Source organism: Pristiophorus japonicus, chromosome 8, assembly GCF_044704955.1.
Source record: "Pristiophorus japonicus isolate sPriJap1 chromosome 8, sPriJap1.hap1, whole genome shotgun sequence".
In the NCBI taxonomy this organism is placed as follows: domain Eukaryota; kingdom Metazoa; phylum Chordata; class Chondrichthyes; family Pristiophoridae; genus Pristiophorus; species Pristiophorus japonicus.
This window is the reverse complement of record NC_091984.1, coordinates 94,052,009-94,076,919: the sequence shown is the minus strand read 5'-3', so window position 1 is coordinate 94,076,919 and position 24,911 is coordinate 94,052,009. Positions and strand designations below refer to the sequence as shown.

The following is a 24,911-nucleotide window of genomic DNA, read 5'->3' as shown; positions in this document are numbered from 1 at the left end:
GCGTGTGTGTTCGGGGTAAAGAAAATGCATCAGTACCTGTTTGGCCTCAAATTTGAGCTGGAAACCGATCACAAGCCCCTCACATCCCTGTTCGCTGAAAACAAGGGGATAAATACTAATGCCTCAGCCCGCATACAAAGGTGGGCACTCACGCTATCAGCGTATAACTATACCATCCGCCACAGGCCAGGCACCGAGAATTGTGCGGATACTCTCAGTCGGCTACCATTGCCTACCACGGGGGTGGAAATGGCGCAGCCTGCAGACTTGTTGATGGTCATGGAAGCGTTTGAAAATGATAAATCACCTGTCACAGCCCGCCAGATTAGGACTTGGACCAGCCAAGATCCTCTGCTGTCCCTAGTAAAAAACTGTACTGCATGGGAGCTGGGCCAGCATCCCCGTTGAAATGCAAGAGCCAATCAAGCCTATCCAGCGGCAAAAGGACAAGCTGTCCATTCAGGCAGACTGCCTGTTGTGGGGTAACCTCGTAGTGCTACCAAAAAAGGGCAGGGAGACATTCATCTCGGATCTCCACAGCACACACCCGGGTATAGTAATGATGAAAGTGATAGCCAGATCCCACATGTGGAGGCCCAGTATCGACTATGACTTAGAGTCCTGTGTACGGCAATGCAGCATATGTGCTCAGTTGAGCAATGCGTCCAGAGAGGCACCACTAAGTTTGTGGTCCTGACCCTCCAGACCATGGTCAAGGATCCATGTCGACTATGCGGGCCCGTTTCTCGGTAAAATGTTCCTGGTGGTGGTGGATGCTTTTTCAAAATGGATTGAATGTGAAATAATGTCGGGAAGCACCGCCACTGCCAGCATTGAAAGCCTGAGGGCCATGTTTGCCACCCATGGCCTGCCTGGCCTACTGGTCAGTGACAACGGGCCATGATTCACCAGTGCCAAATTTAAAGAATTCATGACCTGCAATGGGATCAAACATGTCACCTTGGCCCCTTTTAAACCAGCCTCCAATGGGCAGGCAGAGCGGGCAGTACAAACCATCAAACAGAGCCTTAAACGAGTCACAGAAGACTCACTCCAAACCCGCCTGTCCCGAGTACTGCTCAGCTATCGCACGAGACCCCACTCGCTCACAGGGGTGCCCCCGGCTGAGCTACTCATGAAAAGGACACTTAAAACCAGATTCTCGCTGGTTCACCCCAATCTACACGATCAGGTAGAGAGCAGGCGGCAGCAACAACAAAATGTAAACGATGGTCGCACCACTATGTCACGGGAAATTGAGTGAATGACCCTGTGTATGTGCTAAATTATGGACATGGTCCCAAGTAGATTGTGGGCACGGTGATAGCTAAAGAAGGGAATAGGGTGTTTGTAGTCAAACTGGACAATGTACAAATGTGCAGAAAGCACCTGGACCAAACGAGGCTGCGGTTCACAGACTGCCCTGAACAACCCACAGCAGGCACCACCTTTTTCGAGCCCATAACACACACCCAAAGGATCAACGACACCACGCCGGACCAGGAAATCTAACCCATCACGCCCAACAGCCCAACAAGGCCAGGCTCACCTAGCAGCCCTGCAGGGCCAGCAACACGCCAGCCCAGCGAGCGCACAGCCAACACACCAGAACAGACATTAGTACCGAGGCGGTCCACCAGGGAAAGAAAGGCTCTCGACGGCCTCACCTTGTAAATAATTTTCACTTTGACTTTGGTGGGGGGTGGGGGGGGGGGGGGGGGGAGTGATGTTGCGTATCTGTAAAGTATGCACTCCCATGTTCCGCCACCAGGGAGCTCATCCCCTGCAGTCCCAAGGGATCCCAGCATCCCTTGGGAGCACTGTATATAAGGCGGCCCCTAAAGCCTGTTCCTCATTCTGGAGTGTCTTATTAAAGACTGAGGCCACTGTTACTTTAACCTCCCTGTGTGCAGCCTCATCTGTGTTAGGAACACAATAATATCCCCATCTAAATCTTTGTTTCTTCAAATAACCCTAATTATTCAAAATGGTTATGTCACTACCTGTATAATGCTGTCCAACAGCTTCCCCGGCACAAAAGTCAAAGCCAAAGGGTCTATTCCTATGATCCGATTTCTCACCTCTTAAATAATAGGGCCAAATAAGCCACTCTCCAATCTGTGGGAAACAACCCACAATGAGGTATTGCATGTATGAGCTCTCCCATTTCCCTGTACACTCTGGGGTAAATGGAATTGGGTCCTGTAACGTTGCAAATCTTAAGCACCTTAATCTTAGAACCATTTCTGTGGCTACTACTAATGAAGAAATTTTTCTACACCTTTATTCTGTAAAACTGAGTCCGTGGCAATTTCTTCAGTAGTGAAAAATAATGCACGGTAATGATTTAGCTCATCAAGCATGTCTGCATCCTCATTGATAACTTATCCTGAAAAATCCTCCAAATGACTAATGTGGTCAATTATTATTCACTGACTACTAACATAGCCAAAAAAGCCTCGCCATCACTAATGCAATTGATGACTGTCCTTTTTTCTAAAGCACTTTGGCAGGTAGGCTTGCTCATTGGCAGTACATATTGGGAAATCACGGGTGCACAGCTCACACTTTTCCCTCCATTAAAATTCAAGGTTGGATAATCGTGGTCAACATACCTGTGATTACCCAATGTGTGTGGCTAGAGGACAAGGCTGTTACCCCTTCCTTCAGCGCTGCAGAAATTGGGTCTCAAATGACATTTTGTAATTCCTAATATTGGTTTTAGTTCCCTTAACTGCTTTTACATTTTCTCTATTTTCTTGACAATTTAATCTTTTACACAACTTGCATTTATATAGTGACTTAATGTGAAAAACAATGACCGTCGGTATTTCTGAGACGCGAAAAAAAAAATGGAAACTGAGCCACTAAAAGAGATATTGGGCTTGAATTCGCACTCCCCACAGGCGGGTACGAGTGGCGCACGCGCCCATGGGGTCCCCTAAGTTCTGGGTTTAGGCTTGTGAAGCGCATGCGCCTAAAACCGGAACATGCGATCTCTCGACAGATCACACGTCTCCGAAACTAAAGGGTCTCTGCGTGCAGGCCCAACTCCTGCCCAGCGAATGTCCTTCAAATTCTTACAACTGATAAAAGCAGGCGTACGGCTTTTAAAGCACATAATTTTTTCAATAATTTAAACATTTAAAATTGTATTAAATAAAGTAAGTTTATTTATAGATCCTCTAAAATAAGTACATTTATTTTTCAAAAAATTAAATTTCTGTATTAAATAATTAATTAAATTCCATTTTGATTAATTTTAAATATGTGATGTTTTTTAATTTATTTTCAGTGTTTGTATGTTTTTGGGGGTATTCCATTCACACTTATGGTAGTTCCGTATATATGGAACTCACATAAGTATGAATGGGGATCCCCCTACTCTGCTAGGTTGGACTGGCCCACGTGATCCCAGTGATGCGCACAAAGTCCATACGCTGCTTTGATATGTGTGCCTCTATGTAGGCCTTTGCGTAGAGGCCCAGGACCGCAAGTCTCTGAATCTGCGAGACCACCAGGTACTTTCGTAGAAATTTTTGAGGTCGGAGGCATCCATCCGTGGGAAGCCTCCGACTGCAAATTCTGGGCCATTATTTGGGGTGACCAAACATTTGGTCAAAGAGGTGGATTTTAAGGAAGGTTTTAAAGGAGGAAAGCAATTTGGGGAGGTGGAAGGTCGAGGGGTTGGTTTAAGGATTTGTGGGGGGAGGGGTAGAGTATCTACGGGAGGAGAAATGAAAGTAGGCATAACGACAGGAGAGAGGACCCGAACCTTGAAGAGAAAAGAAGAAAAAGGGAGATAGAAGTGATGGGCTTAGGTTGGAGCGGCAGCCAAAATGCGCAAGCAAATGGACATGGGGAAAGTCAGGTGACATAAGCATGACAAAGATTCAAAGAGTTGGGGGTAATATTTAGCATGGATAGACGATTGGCTAACAAACAGGAAACAAACAGAGAGTCGGGATAAATGGTTCATTCTCTGGTTGGCAATCAGTAAAGAGTAGGGTATAAAAGCAGGGAAGTCTTGTTACACAGCTGTACAGGGTCTGGTGAGGCCACACCTGGAATACTGCGTGCAGTTTTGATTTCCATATTTACGAAAGGATATGCTTGCTTTGGAGGCAGTTCAGAGAAGGTTCACTAGGTTGATTCCTGGGATGAGGGGGTTGACTTATGAGGAAAGGTTGAGGAGGTGGGCCTCTACTCATTGGAATTCAGAAGAATGAGAGGTGATTTTATCGAAACGTACAAGATTATGAAGGTGGATGCAGAGAGGATGTTTCCACTGATGGGGGAGACTAGAACTAGAGTGCATGATCTTAGAATAAGGGGCCGCCCATTTAAAACTGAGATGAGGAGAAATTTCTTCTCTGAGGGTTGTGAATCTGAGGAATTCGTTGCCTCAGAGAGCTGTGGAAGCTGGGACATTAAGTAAAATTAAGACAGAAATAAATGGTTTCTTAAACGATAAGGGGATAAGGGGTTATGGCGAGCGGGCAGGGAAGTGGAGCTGAGTCCATGATCAGATCGGCCATGATCTTATTGAATGGCGGAGCAGGCTCGAGGGGCCGTATGGCCTACTCCTGCTCCTATTTATGATGTTCTTATGTTCTTATTAGGATAGATGTGTGTTGTAGTAAATGGAGAATAGAGAGAAGACAATAGGAGGCAGTCCAAAGTTAAAGTTAGTAGTGGGGTGAAATTGATGTATTTATCAACAAACTATTGTCCAGGTTCGGAGACAAGTGTGGAGGGCAAGTGAGTCCAGGAGTTATTTGAACGGTTGAGTATCGGAGGACGCATTGCTAGAGATATACCCATGGAAAATGAAGAGCTAAGGAGGTGTGGAGAATCGGTCGTGGAACAGCAGAGGTTGATCCAGTAGTGCCCTTGGTACACACCATCGGATCCAGTATAGCAGAGGGGGGGATGAAATGGAGTCAGCGACAGTGGGAAGCAGGCCTAAAACGGTAGAGCAACGGTCATTTGGCAGCAGTGGAGCAGAGTCTGGAGTGGGAACTAGCAGAAAGAGATTAGAGCGAGCTCAGCGTAGAATGAAAAATTCCCGTCAGAGGAGCAGAAAACTGAGAATGCAACAGCAGACAAGATAATAGAATTGAGATGACCCAGCAGAGAATACCGACACCGTAGAAAACTACAGCGAAGATGGAGGTTTCTATAATATCCAGAAGTAGCGAAGAAATGGACTTCGGCCCAGAAGTGAATTTCTGGCTAGGACCCATATAGAAACATAGAAAATAGGTGCAGGGGTAGGCCATTCGGCCCTTCGAGTCATGGCCGATCACTCACCCTCAGTAGCCCTTTCCTGCTTTCTCTCCATACCCCTTGATCCCTCAGATCTTTGTCCCTCGCCCGCTGTAACCGCAATGGAAAACCCACTAACTCGCACAAATGTGGTTTCTGACAAAAGGCACAGTGACACAGAGGTTTATTGGTTTACGGTGCTAAATTAGGTTCCATGTATCTGCAGAAGTGTAAATCCACGAAGAGCTGGGTCTGCACAGGATGGGGGAAGCTGGTTTTGAGAAGCGTAGACGCCTAGGGAGCTGGCTTGTGGGCACCGACCTTCCAGACTACGATCAGGGAAAGAGAAAAAAGTGTCGCTGGCGTGAAAAGCAGATTCAGAGGAAGGAACAATTTAATCCTTTGTCACGTTTGGTTATCGATCAGCATCACATACCGCGCAGCCCGCTCAGGACAGAGGGAGAGAGGGAGGGAATACTAGAGTCTGTTGATGGGGGTTTGAAGGGGGATGAGGGAGCTGCACGGAGCAGACTTTATTTTCAACAAAACTAAGGGAAGACATGTAGGCCCAAAGAGAGGATCGGAAGGGAAGTGTTCCAGTCTTTTTGCACTCAGAAAACGTTAAGCAAAGGTTACATTTTTTTTTAAAATTCGCCCACCCGCTTAACTTTCAGTGGTGACATTTAAACAGATAATTTAACATCCGTGACCAGAGAGTAATTTGGTTGTACAGGTAATTTCTATCCAGCCCTAAATAAGAGTTATATACAGATACATTTTACAATTACTTCATACGTTTCTTTTTCATATAAGGAATGACTATATCAATTAACAGCGAGGTGGGGGTCTTCAAAGTCGTTTGGTATTCAGGTATCGCCTCATTTTGTGGTCTACAAAGGCAGTGGGAACCAAAAAGGGGCGAGTCAACAGGCGGCTACTGGGGGAATTCTGCTCACTATCGTCCCCGCGCTCCCACCCCATCACCCGCTCTCCGAAGGCAGTTCCTTCTCACTAGAGGACAGTCCTTCAGGCAACAGGCATCCTCACCCACCCTGCTCAAATGGCCGTTCTCCAGTCTGATCAACGAGTGACAGCGGGCTATTGAACTGTGGGGTGCATCACAACCGAGTCTGAACACTCCTTCGGGGGCATCTGCACAGCCACGCTCTCCGGAAAAGTGACCAGGAGGGTGCAGCAATGGCCGACTGTCCTCTTCCCCCTCAACTCAGGGCAGCTGAAGGGAATGGCAGCATCCCGGCGGGGACCCGCAGATCAACCCTTCCCGTCCGTGTACTCGTCTCAGCTCCATGCGGGAGTGGTGCGAGTACCAACTGGGTCTTGTGGGTGGGAGGAACCGTTCTGCTCACTGATGTCCTGAAAACACAGGCTGCCAAGCAAACAATAAGCGCCGTTTGTCAATGCGGTCGAGAGAGTTACGTCGAGAGTTGTGTGGACTTCACCGCAAGAGTGAAATTGTGCCCAGTCGGCACTCTCTATCTCGAGGCTGGCGGCCATTTGTAGTCACCTCTTCTCCAGAATGGCAGCCATTTGCAGTGTCCAGTCACCTCATCTCCAGAACGGCGGCCATTTGCAGTGCCCTGCTCTCTTTCCTTTATATTGCAGCAAATTAAAGCTAAAAACCAGTAGTGCACTGAATGACAGTCAGAATCTCAGCAGGTAACAGCAGCAGGATAGGCTGTGGGCTAGACAAGTTACCATAAAACTTGAAGCTACTGAATAGCAGATCAGAATCACAGTGGTCGAGTCTTACAGTGTAGTCCAGTGGAGCAGCACTGTCCTAATGGCAGAGAATTCCAGGAGGTGGGAAGCCAAATGTGAGCAGATTTACAGGGCTCAGTGAAATCAAGTAACAAGCACAGTTGGTGGTTGCATTGTGGGCTCACCACAGGTAACTTTAAACGAGCAGTTTGAACTTGTCATTTGGGCTAAAATGCACCCACGATTAGAGACGGGGAACTTAAACAGATGAGTCCTTTCTTTGTGACCCAATCTATACTTACATAGGCCTCAATTTTGCCCAAGCCCGTTTTCTGGTGTATTGCCAGAGTTGTGCCGGTTATTTAGGTCCATAAACGCGCCAGAAAAACATGTCCAAACTTTCCCCGATGTTTATACTGTAATCCGGAGCTGCGCAGCGTGGCCAGTCGCCTCGAGGGGTGGAGCCTGCTGTCTGCGCCGAAAAACGCTGCCAGTCCTTCTGCGCATGCGCGGGGAAAAACACTGAAGTTTTTGACATCGCTGCAATGGACGCGCATGCACAGTACAGCTCCGAGCTGGCAATCGAGAGGCCTCCAGACCGGGACCAGGATCTTAAGCGGGCGCAGCTAGCTATCCAGGGTACACATAGAATAAGGAAAGAATGGATGGTTTATGGTCACTTTTAAGTTGCTTGTAATTAGTTATTCATAGAAATTATAGTCATATAGAAAACTGTGGACTTATGTCATGCTTGGTTATTATTCATGTTATGTAGGTTTGGATGACCATGTAGAGCCAAAGAATTCCGATGTGATGGTACTGGATTAAAGGACTTGTAATTTTTGTGAAGGTGGGATTAAATGACAAAGGGAGATTGTTAAACAGTTGCAAACACTTTATTGATAAGTTGAGTTTGGATTCATTCTTCTGCCATCACTGAGGAGTTATCTGAGTAATGGTCCTCCTGATACTCCATGTTCTTTTACCTCCAAAACAGCTACTTCGAGAGGCATCTCCATGCCCAGGTCTTTCTGCATAAAACAGTTGCTCCCTCCCCCGCCAATCCTCTCCGGTCCCCGAGTGAGTGCTTTCCCCCAGTCCGTTCCACTTCCCATCCCTAGCCCAGGCCGAAGGGCTTGCCAGTAAGTGCGCTCCCTCCCCCGCTGACCTTCTCCGGTCCCCGAGTGACTGCCGGTCCCGGTCCGCTGTGGCCCTGAGTGAGTCATTCAGGATTGAGGAAGACTTGCTTCCACTCCTAAAGGGCTTGTAATTTTTGTGAAGGTGGGATTAAATGACAAAGGAAGATTGGTGGCTGAACAATCCAATGCGAGAGCCACAGACCCTGTCACAGGTGGGACAGATATTCGTCGGGGGAAGGTGGAACTGATTTACCGCACGCTCTTTCCGCTGCCTGCGCCTGACCTCTTCACGCTCTTGCCGTTGAGATTCGAAGAGCTCAATGCCCTCCTGGATGGACTTTCTCCACCTAGGGTGGTCTTCGGCCAGGGACTCCCAGGTGTCAGTGGTGATGTCGACTTTACCAGGGAGGCTTTGAGGGTATCGTTGTAACGTTTCTGCTGCCCACTTTTGGCTCGTTTGCCGTGAAGGAGCTCCGCATAGAGCAATTACTTAAGGAGCCTCATGTCTGGCATGCGAACTGTGTGGCCTGCCCAGTGAAGCTGATCGAGTGTGGTCAGTGCTTCAATGCTGGGGATGTTAGCCTGGGCGAGGACACTGATGTTGGTGCGCCTGTCCTCCCAGGGGATTTGCAGGATCGTGCGGAGACATCGTTGGTGATATATCTGCAGCGACTTGAGGTGTCTTCTGTACATCATCCATGCCTCTGATCCATACAGGAGGGAGGGTATTACCACAGCCCTGTAGACCATGAGCTTGGTGGTAAATTTGAGGGCCAGGTCTTCGAACACTCTTTTCCTCAGGCGTCCAAAGGCTGCACTGGTGCACTGGAGGCGATGTTGAATCTCCGCATCAATGTCTGCCTTTGTTGATAAAAGGCTCCCGAGGTATGGGAAGTGGTTCACGTTGTCGAGGGCTGCGCCGTGAATCTTGATGACTGGGTGGCAGTGCTGTGCGGCAAGGACCGGCTGGCGGAGGACCTTTGTCTTACGGATGTTAAGCATAAAGCCCGTGCTTTCATATGCCTTGGTGAATACATCGACTATATCCTGGAGTTCAGCCTCAGAATGTGTGCAGATGCAGGCGTCGTTCACATAATGCAGCTTAACCACAGAGGTTGGGGTGATCTTGGACCTGGGCCTGGACCTTCTTCTCAATCGTCCTCACTGCCATGCTCCACCTCACAGTCAACAAGCTCCCCGCTGGAGTGGAACTAAACTACAGAACCAGTGGGAAGCTGTTTAACCCCAAGTGAGTGCCGGTCAGTGCACTCCCTCCCTCGCCAACCCTCTCCGGTCCCCGAGTGAGTGCTTTCCCCTGGTCCGCTCTGCTTCCCGCCCCTAGCCCAGGCCGAATGGCCTCTGATTTACTTACCTGCGTCAATTTCTTTAACTCTCCGCAAGGGTTTTCTCGAGAGGCAACATACGCTGGCCTAAGCAGAAATGGAGTAACTATCAGCTGGCCAAAGTTAATTAAATGGCCAGAATTGCCGTTGGTGGCTGGTTACGCCCCCTTTGTATGAAAAAAAAACCTACCTAAATAAAACGTAACTAAATGAGTTACACTGGTGCAAATTGATTGGGGAAACTGGATTTTTAGTTAAGCCAGAAAAAGCAGCCTGTTCCAAAAAAATGATGCAAATCACTGGGGAAAATTGAGCCCATAACCTTTGAATTACACGTCTGATTCATCACTGTTATCCAACCAGATTTCAGAGATACCAATGGTATCTAAATTTCTATGGAAACATGTGTCTGTAAATTAGGATTTTATTTCCAATATTTCTCGCAATGCATAAACATATTTTAAAAAAAATCTGTATATACCTTATATGGTTCACCCCATTTAAATTAGCTAGATCCCTGTAACTGAAATTCATTAATTTTTTATCACTCCCATCAGATGATTTGACTTCCCAGTCCTAGTATAACTGCACACCTTTTGAGCTACAGTATTCTTGCATTTTTATGCTTAGCCAAATGCCTGCCGCATACATGGACCTATCACTATGTATAAGAGTTCCAAACCAACCTGCTGAGAAATTCATACAGATAGAGTTCCTGTTTGCCTGAAATAGAGCAATGTCTCCCTGTAAAGATACACCACACTTACTTGAACTTAGAGAGCTTAGGAGCAACTTGGCAACAACCAAGGCTAAAGGATTCCCAACTATGCACAGTAGTATTGCTGGAGCTTAATCAGCTGGAATGGCACAATTCACCAGAGTGCTGGTAAGCTGCTCAAGGTTTGTTCAGCTATGATCATCCTAGCTGTTGGTGCATTGGCTTGCAGGGTTATCTAGAGCTGAATGCAAAGAACGCCACCCCCAAATGATAGATTTACACTCCAAGGCTCAGTAATGAGTCAGTGTGGCTGATCAATTATCAACAGTGCCCTAGAATATGGTAGATTTGCCTGGTCAGGTATCAGATTACAGTGTCTAACACCGAGGGTTGACTCAGTCCCAATCTTCCATCTATTGAGCATGTTATCTTGCAGGCAACATGACTGAAAAGAGATCCTATCTGCACTATCCTCCAGAAGGATGGCAGCCAGTTAATCATTAAACAACTGATAAGTATAAGTGTGAATCTGCACTAGGAGGCGAGAGACTAGAAATTCCACATTGAAAAATAGCTCAGTTTTTTAGGCACTATTTCAGATTAATGGCTGATTTTTTAATGCCGAAAATGCATGAAATAGCACCAAAAAAAAGGCCAAAAGCTTAAAATTTTTTGGCATTGCCTTAAAATACCTCCATTTTTAAGGACGGAACTACATTTTTTCACATTAAAAATAACGCTTGTTCTGCGCATGCGCAAAAAAAGAAAACAAAATCACCCGTTTTCCATGTGACGGGTGTGCCCGCGCATGCGCAGTACACCTCCTGGTCTGGATTAGCCATTTTAAAAGACCATTGTAAGTTGCAGGAGATTTGTGAGTACTTCCACGCAGGAGCTGCAAAACAAAAATTGGAGTCTGATTCGGAAAGAAAATGGGCCAGGAAGTTTAACCAAGACGCCAATGAGGCCCTGCTAGGCGCTGTGGAGAGAGGATGGCCCCAGGTTGGCAAGAAGGGTCCTGGTAAAATTAAATCAGCAGCAATAGCTCAAGCTTGGGAATGCATTACTGAACAGGTTTCCTCAGTCGGGTTCATCAAGAGGACTGGCCAGCAGTGCTAGAAGAAATGGCAGTACCGTTGCCAGCAGTTAAAGTAATGTTTTTATTTATGCACTAAAATTACTTAAATTGTAAATGTGACTATCTGTGTGTGCCACGACAGCAGAAGGCCCCTCTTTAAAAAAATTCTATTGTCATCTTTGCAGAACAACCGAGAGCGGACGAAAACTGGTGGAGATCCGCCAAGGGGAAGGTCTGGCAAGAATGCACCCACCAATAGCCTTGGAAAGTAGAATCGCCGGTATTATTGGTGGGTGCCAAAGATTGACCACCCGTGTGGATGCTGGGCCCAGGTTGCAGAGAGAGGACAAGTCCTGCAAAATCCAGTCTGGGTTGGCACAAGTGGGCTACGCTTCGGTTTATGCGATGTACTCTCCGTCGGCTACGCTTCGGTTTATGCGATGTACTCTCCGTCGGCTACGCTTCGGTTTATGCGATGTACTCTCCGTCGGCTACGCTTCGGTTTATGCAATATACTATCATTTGTCGTGGTCCTTCAAATGAGCCTCCGCTATGTGAGCCTACTCGTGTCACCCTGCCCCCTACCCTGCTGCTAACAATTTGTCTATTCTGTTATAGTTTGCAGATGTTGCACAGACGTCCAGAATGAAGGACAAGACCTCGCCACCTTCCCAGAAGCAGCAGTGGATGAGCCAGACGACCGCGACCATACTGAACAATCTCCAAATGGCGATCAGGAGGACGAGGAAGAGAATGAGGAGGAGCAGGAGCCCGACAATATTTTTCGGGGGGGGGGGGGGAGGGGGTTGGCTGATCAGATGGTGATATTGCAAGTGCAGGAGTTGCAGGCCACGATGTACCAAGCATTTTCAACAGCTCTATGCACGAGGGAATATTTGTGGGTTGTTCACCCTTCGAAGTCGCGGGTCCCAGTGGGTTGCAGGAAAGCAGACCCAGGGCAGCAGCAGCCCTGTCTGTATGGTGGAGGAGGAGAAGTCCTGAACAGCGCTCTCCTGAAATGCAGGCTCCACGCGAGGTGGTAGAGCTCATGGGAAAGAGTGAGGAGAGCGTTCAGCTTACAAAATCACTCCTTGAGGCCGTGGGTGGGATCAAGGGAGAAATAGCAGCACTTTTTGCTGACATTAGGGAGGGCATGCCGGGAGGAATAGCAGCACTATTTGCAGGCATGTCGGAGATAGTCTCTGCAACGCAGAAACATACCCAGGCTGTCATTGTCCAGTAGCAATTGATGGTAGCAAGCGTTGCCACTCCCACTCCAATCCTGCAGGTTGATCCACAGGCCGAAGAGGCTGAATCCGGGCCTTCCGATTGCCGTCTCCTGGGTCTGTCACCCAACAAGCAGAGCGCCGTACCTGAGATACTAATAAGCTTGGTCTCACCAGGAGTAGGGTTAAGCCTGGCATAACGGGCACAGCTAATGGCAAGGGCAAGAAGGGCGGGCGGCGCAGCAGTCTTTAAATAAGGGGGTGGGGGGAAGAGGTGGCTGCAACTGAAGTTTGTTTGCTGCTGCTGTTGTTGTGCTGTTCTTTTGTTGTTCTTTTATTGTTATTTAAGTGATGTTAATTTAAACGTTTAAAAAACTGCAAATTATTTTTTCAACTAAACAAAACTTATGTAGTGTTTCATTCGCAGAATAACAGGTGGAAATAGTCAACAGGGTGGGATACAATGATGATACATGCCGTTCAGCCTTCATGCAAAGCGCTGAAGTATCAGCAGCTGACGCAAGGCTCTTGCAATGGCGTAACGTCCACGAGGTCTCCTCCCCCGAAGTCCTGCGGGTTGTAGTGGTGCCATGGGTTCCTCGTCCTCCTCGTTGTTCTCGTAGTCAGCCCCCTCCTCCTCCTCCCCACCACCCCCCTTCGCCTGAGCTGGTTCTGCAATGTCCTACAGTGGGAAATCCTGTTCTCTCATGATGGCTAAGTTGTGTAGCATGCAGTACACCACAGTGAACTCACTGACCTGCTAAGGGGAGTATTACAGGGTAACCTCCAGAGTGGTCCAGGCATCGGAAACGCTGCTTTGGCACTCCAATTGTCTTCTCGACGATGTTGCGCATGGCTATGTGACGCATATTGTAGCGACGCTCGCCTTCTGTCTGCGTTTTGCGGGGAGCGGGGGGGGTCATGAGCCAGGTGGTGAGGCCGTAATCTTTGTCCCCTGGCATCCAGCTCTACCCTTCTGGCTGCTGCTCAGACATCTGTGAGACACCACTCTCATGCAAGATGAAAGCATCATGAATGCTCCCTAGATATTTTGCAGCTACTGCCATGATACGCTGAATATGATCGCAGACGATCTGTACATTCAGCGAGTGGAATCCCTTTCGGTTTCGGTAAACAACTGGCTCCTGTAAAGGTGCTCGCAGGGCGATGTGCGTACCGTCAATGGCACCCAATACCTTGGGGAAGCCAGCAATTCATGCAAAGCCTACAGCCCTCTCATTCTGTGCCTCCCTGGTCATTCGGAAGTTAATGAAGCCATCCCTGTGTGCAAACAGTGCAGCAGTCACCTTGTGAATGCAGTTATGTGTAATGTGCTACGAGATGCAGCATATGTCCCCATCTGATGCCTGAAAGGAGCCGAAGGCATAGAAGGCAATTGCCGCAGTCACCTTGACGTCGATGGGCAGTGCAGTCCTCCTCCTGGTTCTAGGTTGTATGTCTGCCTTTATGAACTGGCATATCTCTGTGACCACCTCTTTTCGAAAGCCCAGACTTCTAACGCACTATGCCTCAGTCAGGTGCAGGTATGAGTGCCTCTCCCTGTAAACTCGTTCAGGGTAAGGCCTTCCCTCATGAGAATGCGACCTCTTTGATTACACAGATAATGTTGCTGAATAAGCCTTCTTTGATGAAAAGCCAGGACAGCATAAGCATGCACCACATATGACAAAGTTAGAATAGCCCCCATTCTTTAAATGTCCTTAAAAAAGAATTATAAACTCACAAAAAGCTCAATCTGTAAATGCAGCCTTCCCTCCAAAAGCTTTAACTCAGCTCCATTTTCCAAGATGGCACCAGACACCGATTTCGATCGGACTCGACTAGGTAAGGCAAGCTTTTTAAAAGTGGTTTTTAAGCACTGTCCTTAATAATATCCTTATTGGGGAAACTCGCAAAAAATGGTGTTATCATTGGGTTTGACCCCGAGTGACATCACAAAAACGGTTCTCAAAAAAAATTGGCCCTTATTTTTAATTTTCTAAAAATGTATTTATTTATTTATTTTTTAAGGACGGCGCCACACCACTGGCAAAACTAGCAAAATGGCCCTAAATTTAGTTAGCTGCAAAAAAAAACCTTTTTGGAGTTAAATCGATCCTTACAGTGGCGAATTTCGGGCCCCTATAGGGCTGCATAACTCATCATAAAATGTGGTGTGTTGTGCTACTAATTATGCTGCCATGAGGAGTTCCTGATATCCCACTGTATGACATTATTGTTAAGCAGACATACTGCATTCGTAAAATCTCAACAGTTCATCACAGATATCAAAACACCACTAATATTCCTGAATATTACCCTGGTCACACAACATATAAAAAAAAATGGTTAAAATCTAATACAGACATTACTACACAAAAGAAGATGGTGAGAAAACAATAGGTTATCAGTTACTTACCAACATTTTTGTTCAGAATTTGTTCCTCAAATACCATTTCACAGCGGATAAACACAGTGTTCAGCACATCTCTTTTTAATGCCTGTGAAAAAAAGAGTGTTTTGATTAGCTATTACATTGGCATTATAGGAAATACACAGCACTCTATTTTTCAACAAAGTAATAAAATGGTTAGTAAAGTTCATCTGTGCTTAAAAAAAATATTGCAATCTGACCAAATGACAAGCATCATACCACAATACAATCGTTATCTCAGTCTAAATTTTTCTGAAGTCATCAGTTTTTAAGGACCGGGGACAAAATTACATAAGGTTAATTGGAAGTAGGTTTGGAAAAATGAAGACATGTAAAACATATATAGCACATGTTGTAGTTGAAATAAAAGTCTGTTGAAAATTATTTTACAATTAAGCATGAATGAATGTTTTGTTTGTGGTAACTTAACTGAGAATAGCTGACTAGAGGATAACATCATCAGCGGAGCTTATCAACCATTTAGAGTTTCGACATTTTGGCAAGGGAAAAAATGTAGTCCATTACTGATGTTGAATTATGGCTTAAAATGCTTACAATTTTTAGTATTTGTACTTGTTTATTAAATAATGTGATTAAATAGTCCTACTTACTCACTGTGCTTAACTCAGTGTGATAAAAGATCAGCACTGTAACTTCAACAATGTATTGCTAAAGGTAGTCAGACGAAAAACACTTTTCAAAGTTGGTTGGTATTTGCCCATAAGTGCTTTTTTTAAACTATCGAAGGGCAAGCTAAACAACAAGTTTTGAATGTTAGTGGTACTTCAGATATTTTAAGCCAGAACTTTCATGTAGGCAGATAGTATTATGCAAATCAATAAGGTGAAGCACACTAGATGATCAGGCAAACCATTTGGAGAATTTATCTGCAAGTCTCTTGCATTTGCATGTGGAGTTCTTGCACTAAGATACAGAGAAACCCTATTTGTTGGTGGGCAAAGACTTCCCAGTACACCTTGCATGTGGGAATTCAGGCTTCTCTTATGAGGGTAAAACCTGATACCCTCCAGCAGGCATAAAGTTATTTATTCCAGTCCTCTAGAAAGTGCACTTATGCAGCCATCCAAATTCACATCTGGGATGAAACTATAGATTCAATGGAGTGCTTTGTAAAACCTTAATGCAAACTTACGTTCTATACAATCCATGTATTCTGATATGCAGGAGATGATTTATTGATGGTAAACAACCATGTGTTGGATTTTGCCCATGGAAATGATTGACACCTAAAGCCCTGTTGAGGGTCAGGTGCAGACTTCTTATCAGGTTTTTAGGATGCTAAATTTACCCAGGATCTGTTCCAGTATTTTCTTCTTTTGCCGGGTTCAATACCCTTTAATTTTATTTATTCCTCTCCGGAAAAGGATTCTTTAAGGGATGTATCTCAGCCCTGCAGGTCTTGCTTGAAAAGTATGTGCATACCTACTGATGGGGGAAGCTGGTATGTCATACCATTGGTCGCTCTTATTATGTTTAAGGAAGAATATTTCTAACATGAATCTATGGATTTTATGGAAGGGCTTGTGAACAGCTAAGGAAAAGTTTCACTCTGAACATCTGGGACAGAGAGGACCTCTTCTGATCTGGGATCCCATTAGTGACAATCTCTGTGACCACCAAACCTATGAAAATTAGGATATCACCAGTGCTCAAGTTGGCCCCCCAAAAGTCTTACAATTGATAGCTTTTTTAGCGTTGAATTCTCAAAAAGCCTATAATCGCTTGACTCTGCCTCTGCCTTAGCTGCTGCTGAAACCCTCATCCATGCCTTTGTTAACTCTAGACTTGACAATTCCAATGTACTCCTGAACGGTCTCACACATTCTACCCTCTGTAAACTTGAGATCATCCAAAGACCTGCTGCATAAAATCCTGTTCACCCTGTGTGCGCTGACCTACATTGGCACCCGGTTAAGCAATTCATAGAAAATTACGACAAAGAAGGAGGCCATTGTATACATGTCGGTCGAAAAAGGGCTACCCAGCCTAATTCCACCTTCCAACACTAGGTCCGTAGTCCTGTAGATCACGGCTCTTTAAGTGCACATCCAAGTACTTTTTAAATGTGATGAGGGTTTATGCCTCTACCACCCTTTTCAGGCAGTGAGTTCCAGAGTCCCACCACCTGACGGATGACATTTTTTTCCCCTCATCTCCCCTCTAATCCTTCGAACTGCTTTAATTCCTCAATTTTAAAACTCTTATCCTTGTTTTCGAATCCCTCCATGGCTTGGTCCCTCCCTAGCTCTGTAATCTCCTCTAGCTCCACAACCCTCCGAGATATCGGCTCTCCTCTAATTCTTGCCTCTTGAGCATCCCTGGTTTTAATCGCTCCACCATTGGTGGCCATACCTTCAGCTGTCAAGGCCCTAAGCTCTGGAATCCCCTCCCCAAACCTCTCTTTCCTCATTTAAGACGCTCCTTAAAATTCACCTCTTTGACCAAACTTTTGATCACCTGCTCTAATATCTTCTTATGTGGCTCGGTGTCAAAATTTATAACGCTCCTGTGAAGCACCTTGGGATGTTTTACTATGTTAAAGGCATTATATAAATACAAGTTGTTCTATTACATAGGAAGACTGGATGCAATAGCTCTTACAATTCACTTCTGGTTACGCACATCAGGTTGAGGCAAAATGCCAGTGTAGATGCAGGTTACAAAAAGAATGATGTTTGTACCTAATGTGGCATTCTCTTCAGCTTTGTCTCTTTCTATGATGTAAACTGCAATTATTTAATTTTCACAATCCATAACATTGTTAACATTGTAATTTACCAAGAGGCTACAGTGTTATTCTGAAGTATGGGTAGAGAAAACAATGTTTCTGCAGCTCAGAATTTGAAGACAGAAAGCAAACCTCAGGCAAAAAAGGGCTTCACCAAAATTAGAAGAAACAGAAACAAAATAAGGGCAATGCAGTTTTTGTTTTTGGCTACTTCTACTTCTCTCTATGGCAAAATGTTCTCAACCTGACACTTGTATCTTACACTAAAGAAAGTTGACAAATGAACAGGACAATAAAACAGTAAAGGAAGACTCTTAATGACACACAAAGAATTTTTATCTCCCTGTTTGTATACCCATGGAACGTGTAATATAATTTAAGAAATATTTGAAAAATGTCCACCTCAAAATATAACTATAAATGTTCTTTGAATATGTCCGATGTAAACCTTTTGTGCATCTCCATTTACAGAATACCTATATTAGTTGTAAAATTAAACTGTGTAAACTATTGTTGTATAATCCAAGTGATTCCCTGCAGTTGCAAAATTATGTGAGACCAAGCAACAAATTTAAAAGGACAGAAGAGTTTGCCTGCATTTATATTTTACATTAAGAATGTTTTAGTTGAGGATGAAAAACTCCTTTCCAAGAACACAAATCATTTTGCCTACAGATACCATACCTGAACAGCATCTTTTATTTTTGTTTTACTGCCATGGAGATAAGCTCTGCAGCGTATGGTACCCTTCACAGTAATACAGCTGCCACAGCTTTGTATTAGAGCCTTAGTATCTTCCGTGGAAATAAGAGCCTAAAACAAAAAGATTTTAGGAATTTTAAAAAACATTCATTTATAAGTAATTTGTAGTCCACTGTGCTGTAATAATTACATTAAAACTTATTTTTAAAACAAAAACAGAACATGCTAGAAACACATTGCTGGTCAGTCTGCACCTGTAGAAAAATAGACAGGGTAACATTGTGGACAATGTTGATCATCAAAACGTTCTGAAGAACAATAGGGTGGTTATAACTCTGTCAGTTGGATCGTGCGTTCCTGTTGGCTGGAGGCCCATTCCATTTTGTGGGCTGGGCTTCATTGCCATGCCACCCTGAATAGGCTTCCTGCTATAGCTCGCTGCCTCCAGCGCAATGTCGGGCAGACCAGAGGTCGACCTGGCCATCAGGCAGGTAGGCACAGGGAAAGGGGAGGAACTAACAGTGTGGGAGGCAGAAAGTATTCACCTGGAGCCAAGGATTGCAGTCATTCTCCTCCCTTTGCCACAAAAATGATTCTGCACTTACCTTCCTCTCCTTTGCCTAGTATAACTGCGCGGAGTGTGCATAGTGCATACTTCACTCAGTTGTCCCTCAAAATTGCATCGTTGTCCTATTTACATCATAGGATCCTGATTTACACATAGTAATGGGGCTCCCAGCTGAGTAAATATGGCGGGTGGATCAGGAACAGGGCAGTAAATGCAGCAGAGCCATTTTAACTTTGCTATCACTTTATTCCTCCATGTTGGCCAAGATGTCCAATGTTGTTTCCTCTTTAAAGACGCTGACCGCCCTGCTGTGTGTTTCCAGTATTTTTTGTTTTTTATTCAGATTTTTAGTATTTGCAGTTTCTTTGCTTTTTATTTTTCACATTTTCTTAGACTGAGGTTTTATTGCAGTTTAACGGAGTTGTGCCTTTTCACAATTATACATCAATCAACAGCACTAATTTTGCTTGCATATTTTTTCTAATAGATTATTTTCATCATCATCATAGGCAATCTCTCAAAATCAAGGAAGACTTGCTTCCACTCTAAAAGTGAGTTCTTAGATGACTGAACAGTCCAATACGGGAATTACAGTCTCTGTCACAGGTAGGACAGACAGTTGTTGAAGGAAAGAATGGGTGGGACTATTTGCCGCACGCTCCTTCCGTTGCCTGCGCTTATTTTCTGCATGCTCTTGACGACAAGACTCGAAGTGTTCAGCACCCTCCTGGATGCTCTTCCTCCACTTAGGGCGGTCTTTGGCCAAGCACTCCTAGGTGCCAGTGGAGATGTTGCATTTTTATCAGGGAAGTTTTGAGGGTGTCCTTGAAACGTTTCCTCTGCCCACCTGGGGCCCGCTTGCCGTGTAGGAGTTCCGAGTAGAGCGCTTGCTTTGGGAGTCTTGTGTCAGACATGCGAACAATGTGACCCGCCCATCGGAGCTGGTCGAGTGTGGTCAGTGCTTCGATGCTGGGGATGTTGGCCTGATTCATATTTTCATTTTACATCATAACCTACTGGCATGTGTATAGAAAGATTAATAACAGCTCTGTTTACATGGCAGACTGTGGGAATTGTATGGTAAATAAACAATTGAAAAATAATAAAAAATGAAAGTCAATCCACAACATATTGAAATTTTCAATATAATTAACAAAGGAAGCAACCACATTTAATAGACATTTATAACTAATCATATGGAAAAAAGAATTAAACTTTAAAAAAATAGTAGTGAGAGAACTAACAGGAGCAGACAGGAGCTGGATTTCCATTGGCAGTTTCTTCTTCTGTGGAAGCAATAAAAAGAACAAAAAAGATTCAGTATAGATTTAAAGGTTAACAAATGGCACATAATGGATGATAGGCACTTTTAATATATTGGGTCACAGTACATATTTCATGAATAATAATGTTTACTTCCTTTAAAAATAAATGAAGTACTTTGATAACTTTAAAAGTATATAAGTTATAAATGCAAAAGGAATAATGAGAAAGTACATATATGTTTTGGTTAAAAACTCTGGTATTATAAATCAGTTAGACAGATATTTTTACATTAAATACTCTTTTTAAAAGGAACAAATCCAAGATCACGATTGAGTTTCCTTACCGATCCTTCACCTATTACACTATCTGGATCTTTAAAGTGTCCATTTATCAGGTAACTGCTCTTCTGTATTTGTTTTGCCCACAAATTCAGACCTTTCTGGGGGATGGGGAGGGGGAATAGTGGAAGGAAAGAGAACAGAAAATACAAAATAAAAATTACACAAACAGCAAACATAGTTTATTCTCTTTTTAATTCATATCCACTCCCCCACTCCCCCAAAGTGTTATCATACACATGTTCAACATAACATGACTGAGCTACATTTGAAAGAAACCACAATTTCAAGAATACTGTATTATAAGGAATATGTTAACTATGAAATTAAATTTTCGGGGGTCAAAGACCTACATTATTGCATTTACATCGTGTGGCTGTTGTACTGGATATCTGTCAGCAGGTGGGTCAGTGACAGAACGTAGAATAACAACAGTAGGTAACTGTATTATCAATTCATACTTCAGACAGTTGCTGTAATTCAGTTTTGAATTTTCAACATCATTTGAAACAAATTAATTTCTGTAAAAGTGGGCAATTTCAGTATTACAGGAAACAAAAGATAAATTAAACACAAAAACTGAGATATCAATAAAAGTAAAAAAGATTATAGCAAAGAAAATACAAAATAAGGAAGAGAAACATCTGATAAAATAAGTAAATAAAGGTTACCAACTTTGTTAGTTCTTTCTTTGATTAGAGATCTTGCCCCACAAATCTTAGGAGATTGGTAAGTCATTACCATTTTAGAAAGGAAGTTTGCTAAGTGTCCAGGACATTTTGATGCCACTGATATCATGATGTCAGGAGGTTAATCATGTAAGTTTTTTTGTTTACTTGTTGTATAAAGAGTACGCTCTGGTCATAAGACTTCAGTTCAGTTTGCCACAAAAGTCCAAAGAGGAAGCAAAAAATGACTGGTGGGTCATATCAAGGATTTTTAGTTCTCATCTCCACACCAACCACATTCCTTTCCTATTTGCCAAGCTTTCACTATACCCTTCAATCTTTCCCTTTCTGACTCTTAGCAATCACAATCATCCCCCTTTACCTTGCCTCAATGAATGTAAAACTTATTTGAATGTAAAACAAATACAATGTTGAGATATTTTTCTCCCATTATCATCTTCTTCTTTGGCAGGAGCCTTCTTGCACTTTATGGAACCCTTCTGATTTCCTGAATTTTTCATCAATTGACCATTTGAATATTCAGCAATCTCCAATCTATCTCCCTCTGAACATCTACTTCGATTTGACCCCCACCACTGCTGAAACCCTCATGCACACCTTTGTCACCACTGGTCCTCTAATCCCCACCTGCACAAACTCTTACTATACTACTCCATTGTATCTCAGACAAGTCATTGACTTCAGTCATACCCGCCAACAAGGTTCATGCTATAGTTCAGCCCAAAGACCGATATTTGGTTGAGGTGAAACAGCAACTGTTGGGATTCCTTTTCCTATTTCTAACTTGTCCAATAAGAAAGAATCATCTCCCAGACGATCACTGTTCTTCTGAAGATGTTCTTCTCCCTGCCCCCAAACTCAATGTTCATCTCTATCCTCTGCCCAAGATTCAAACAAGACTGGGCTGGGAGACTAACTGCTTCAGCATTTTCATCTCATGCCAAAATAATTGCTGCTTGTTTGACTGCATTCTCTCTTCCTCTGTTCAGTCTCTACCCACTCACCCATGACTCTTCTCTCTCTCAGAACAGACAGAATTCCGTCCCCATCTCATAAGCCTCTGCATCTGCCAGATCAACTACTATTTCTGTCTCACGCATAGTATCAAATGCATTTGCTGCTTCCCTCTTTCCTATCCAGAGGTACTGCTGTCTCCACAACATTCTTGTTCACTCTTCCATTACCCATGCACCAGCTGTTCTTTCACTTCTAACTTTAGTATGTGCAATAGGCCTGCACAATTCTCTACTTCTCCAAATACATTGTTTTCGGTCATAAAGTAATCTCTTGAATACCTGCATCAACATAATATATTGTATTCACTGCCCTCTTTATATTGGCAATATTAAATGGAGATTAGGAGATTGCTTTGGCAACCATTCCTGTATATCTCATCCTTCACCACAACTTATCCACTTTTTGCTTCCTTCAATGTCCAACCAAGCTCAACACAACTTCAGGAACAGTGGGGGAATCCAATACAACAGAATAAATTTTGACTCATTAAGCCTTATTCAGTGCAAAAATGAAAAGTAATTTAAAACAAGAAAAGTAACTCATACCAATGAACACTTGTCAAACTGACATTCTGGTAAAGGGATATGAATATCCACGTTGATGGTGGTTTCCACGACCTGCCAGGCAGATGTCAGGCTGCTGGATTTACAATCTAGCACTTTAATAGGAGTCTTGAAAATACAGGAAATTAGGATTCATTAGCAAATATTATATTGTCTTACTGGAATTATATTCATATTCGGCATAAGTAGTACGATATCTGCTGTTAATAATGTCCAAATATTCCGTGTACATTTCTATTTAATACTCCACAGTCAAAGTTTTAAAGCAAAATACCCTGTATTTAAAATCAGTTTCTGTGCATCCATCAGTTATTACTCTATTGTGATACATTTACTGCTGGTTGTTTTCTGGCTTGTATTATCTCAAAAAATAGTTTTGCCTTGCAACTGTCTTATAAATAAATTTTAAGATCAATAGAGAAAAACACTGGCATTTACAGAGCATCTTTTGCAAGCTCAGGACATTCCGAAGGCAACTCATGGTCAATTGATTAATTTTGATGAGCAGTCACTTATTTTATAGGCAAACACAGCAAACATTTTGCACACAGCAAGGTCCCACAACAACAAATGAGATGAATGACTGGTTAATTTGTGGTTTTTGGTGATGTTAACCTGAGGGAGGAATGGCAGCCAAGACATTGGAAGAACTCCCTGCTCTTCAAACAGTGCCATAGAATCTGTTACATCCATATGAACAGGCAGACAGAGCCTTGGTTTAACCTCTCATTTGAAAGATAGCACACCTCCAACAATATAGTGCTCCCTCAATACTCAAATCCTGGAGTTGTACTTAAACCTACAACCTTCTGACTCAAAGGCAAAAGTGCCAGAACCGAGCCAAGCTGACATTAAAGATCCTAACTTCTATTTATCATTTGATCTTTATTGTGAAAGCAGCTGGAAAAGATAATTAGTGAGATTACAAATTGCAGCTTCTAACAGTACAACTGAAATAGAGCTGAATACCAACAAGCGCATCGTAAAACTGTTAAACTAAGTGCACATGAAATAACATTTGTTACTTTCCTCTCAGATTTGTTTTCACCATGTGTCATTAATGCCCTGGATTTCCTTGAATTTTCTGCTGCGGCATCTTAACTTTACAGAAATGTGGTGGAAACAGTGCCGCACTTACAGCAACAAAAAGTCCAAGGAAATTCAGGGGCTATGGAGCAAACTGATTACCTATCTTTTTCATTCTTCTCCATTCAACAGATAGAGGTATCCTCTACACACAGATTGGGTTGCTGCAATAACCCCAAAAAGTTGGGAAAGGAAAGAGGAACATTATGCTTGTGATTATCCTGCATAATGGGCATGCACCACTCAAGATTTCTCAGAAAAGCAGCAGCAACAACACATTCCGAACACTCCTGCCCAACATCATCCTGTAACTCCTGCACAAATGGGCATCAGCAGAAGTGTCAACTTCTGGTCCTGTCCGAATAGTTGAGATACTGGCCTACTGTTGTGATGTTATTTCAGAGTTGCACTAATTGCCTCTGCAAGAGAACATGAAAGTGGGCCAGACCAAACCACACCACTCAAAGTATGAGTCCACTAACCCTGGGTCCACCCTTCCCCTCTTCCACTACCTCCACTCCTGCCCAACCCCCAACTGTGTTACAACATGCTCTGGGTAACGAACTGGACTCCTATACCAAGAAGTGTTCACATCAGCCTGCTGCTCTCTGAAATTATTTTAACCTGACAGCAGCATAGCCCAGAAAAGAAAACTAAGGAATTCATTTTAATTTATATAATTCCTTATCACAGCTTCAGAGCATCTCCAAAGCACTTCACAATCAAATACATTTTGAAGTGCAGTGACTGCTTGGTTGACAAGTATGGCAACCATTTGTACACAGCCAGGTGACACAAACAGCAAATGAATTCATTGTTTTTTGGTGGTACTGGTTGAGGAAAACTCCCTGCTTTTCTTTAAATAGCACCATGGGGGATTTTTACATAAACTTAAACAGGCAGAGAAGGCCCCAGTTTAATACATTATCTGGAAAATGATGCAGCATTATGTCTTGAAACAAGCCTAGTGGATTTGATAATACACTTTTCGTATTTGTGATTGCACAA

General features: G+C 43.7%; 1 protein-coding gene across 9 annotated transcripts in view; it reads right to left on the bottom strand.

The window, feature by feature from the left end:
• The window catches only part of odr4 (odr-4 GPCR localization factor homolog), a 139,071-nt gene that overhangs the window by 48,801 nt on the left and 65,359 nt on the right, over window positions 1–24,911 (bottom strand). For all 9 annotated transcript variants that reach the window (XM_070887110.1, XM_070887114.1, XM_070887107.1 and 6 more), the window contains 5 exons: window positions 22,800–22,925; window positions 20,554–20,649; window positions 20,189–20,230; window positions 18,359–18,487; window positions 14,911–14,992 (listed from right to left, as the gene is read on the bottom strand). In XM_070887110.1, coding sequence (XP_070743211.1) covers window positions 14,911–14,992; window positions 18,359–18,487; window positions 20,189–20,230; window positions 20,554–20,649; window positions 22,800–22,925 — 475 coding nt within the window. The remainder of the gene's footprint in view (window positions 1–14,910; window positions 14,993–18,358; window positions 18,488–20,188; window positions 20,231–20,553; window positions 20,650–22,799; window positions 22,926–24,911) is intronic.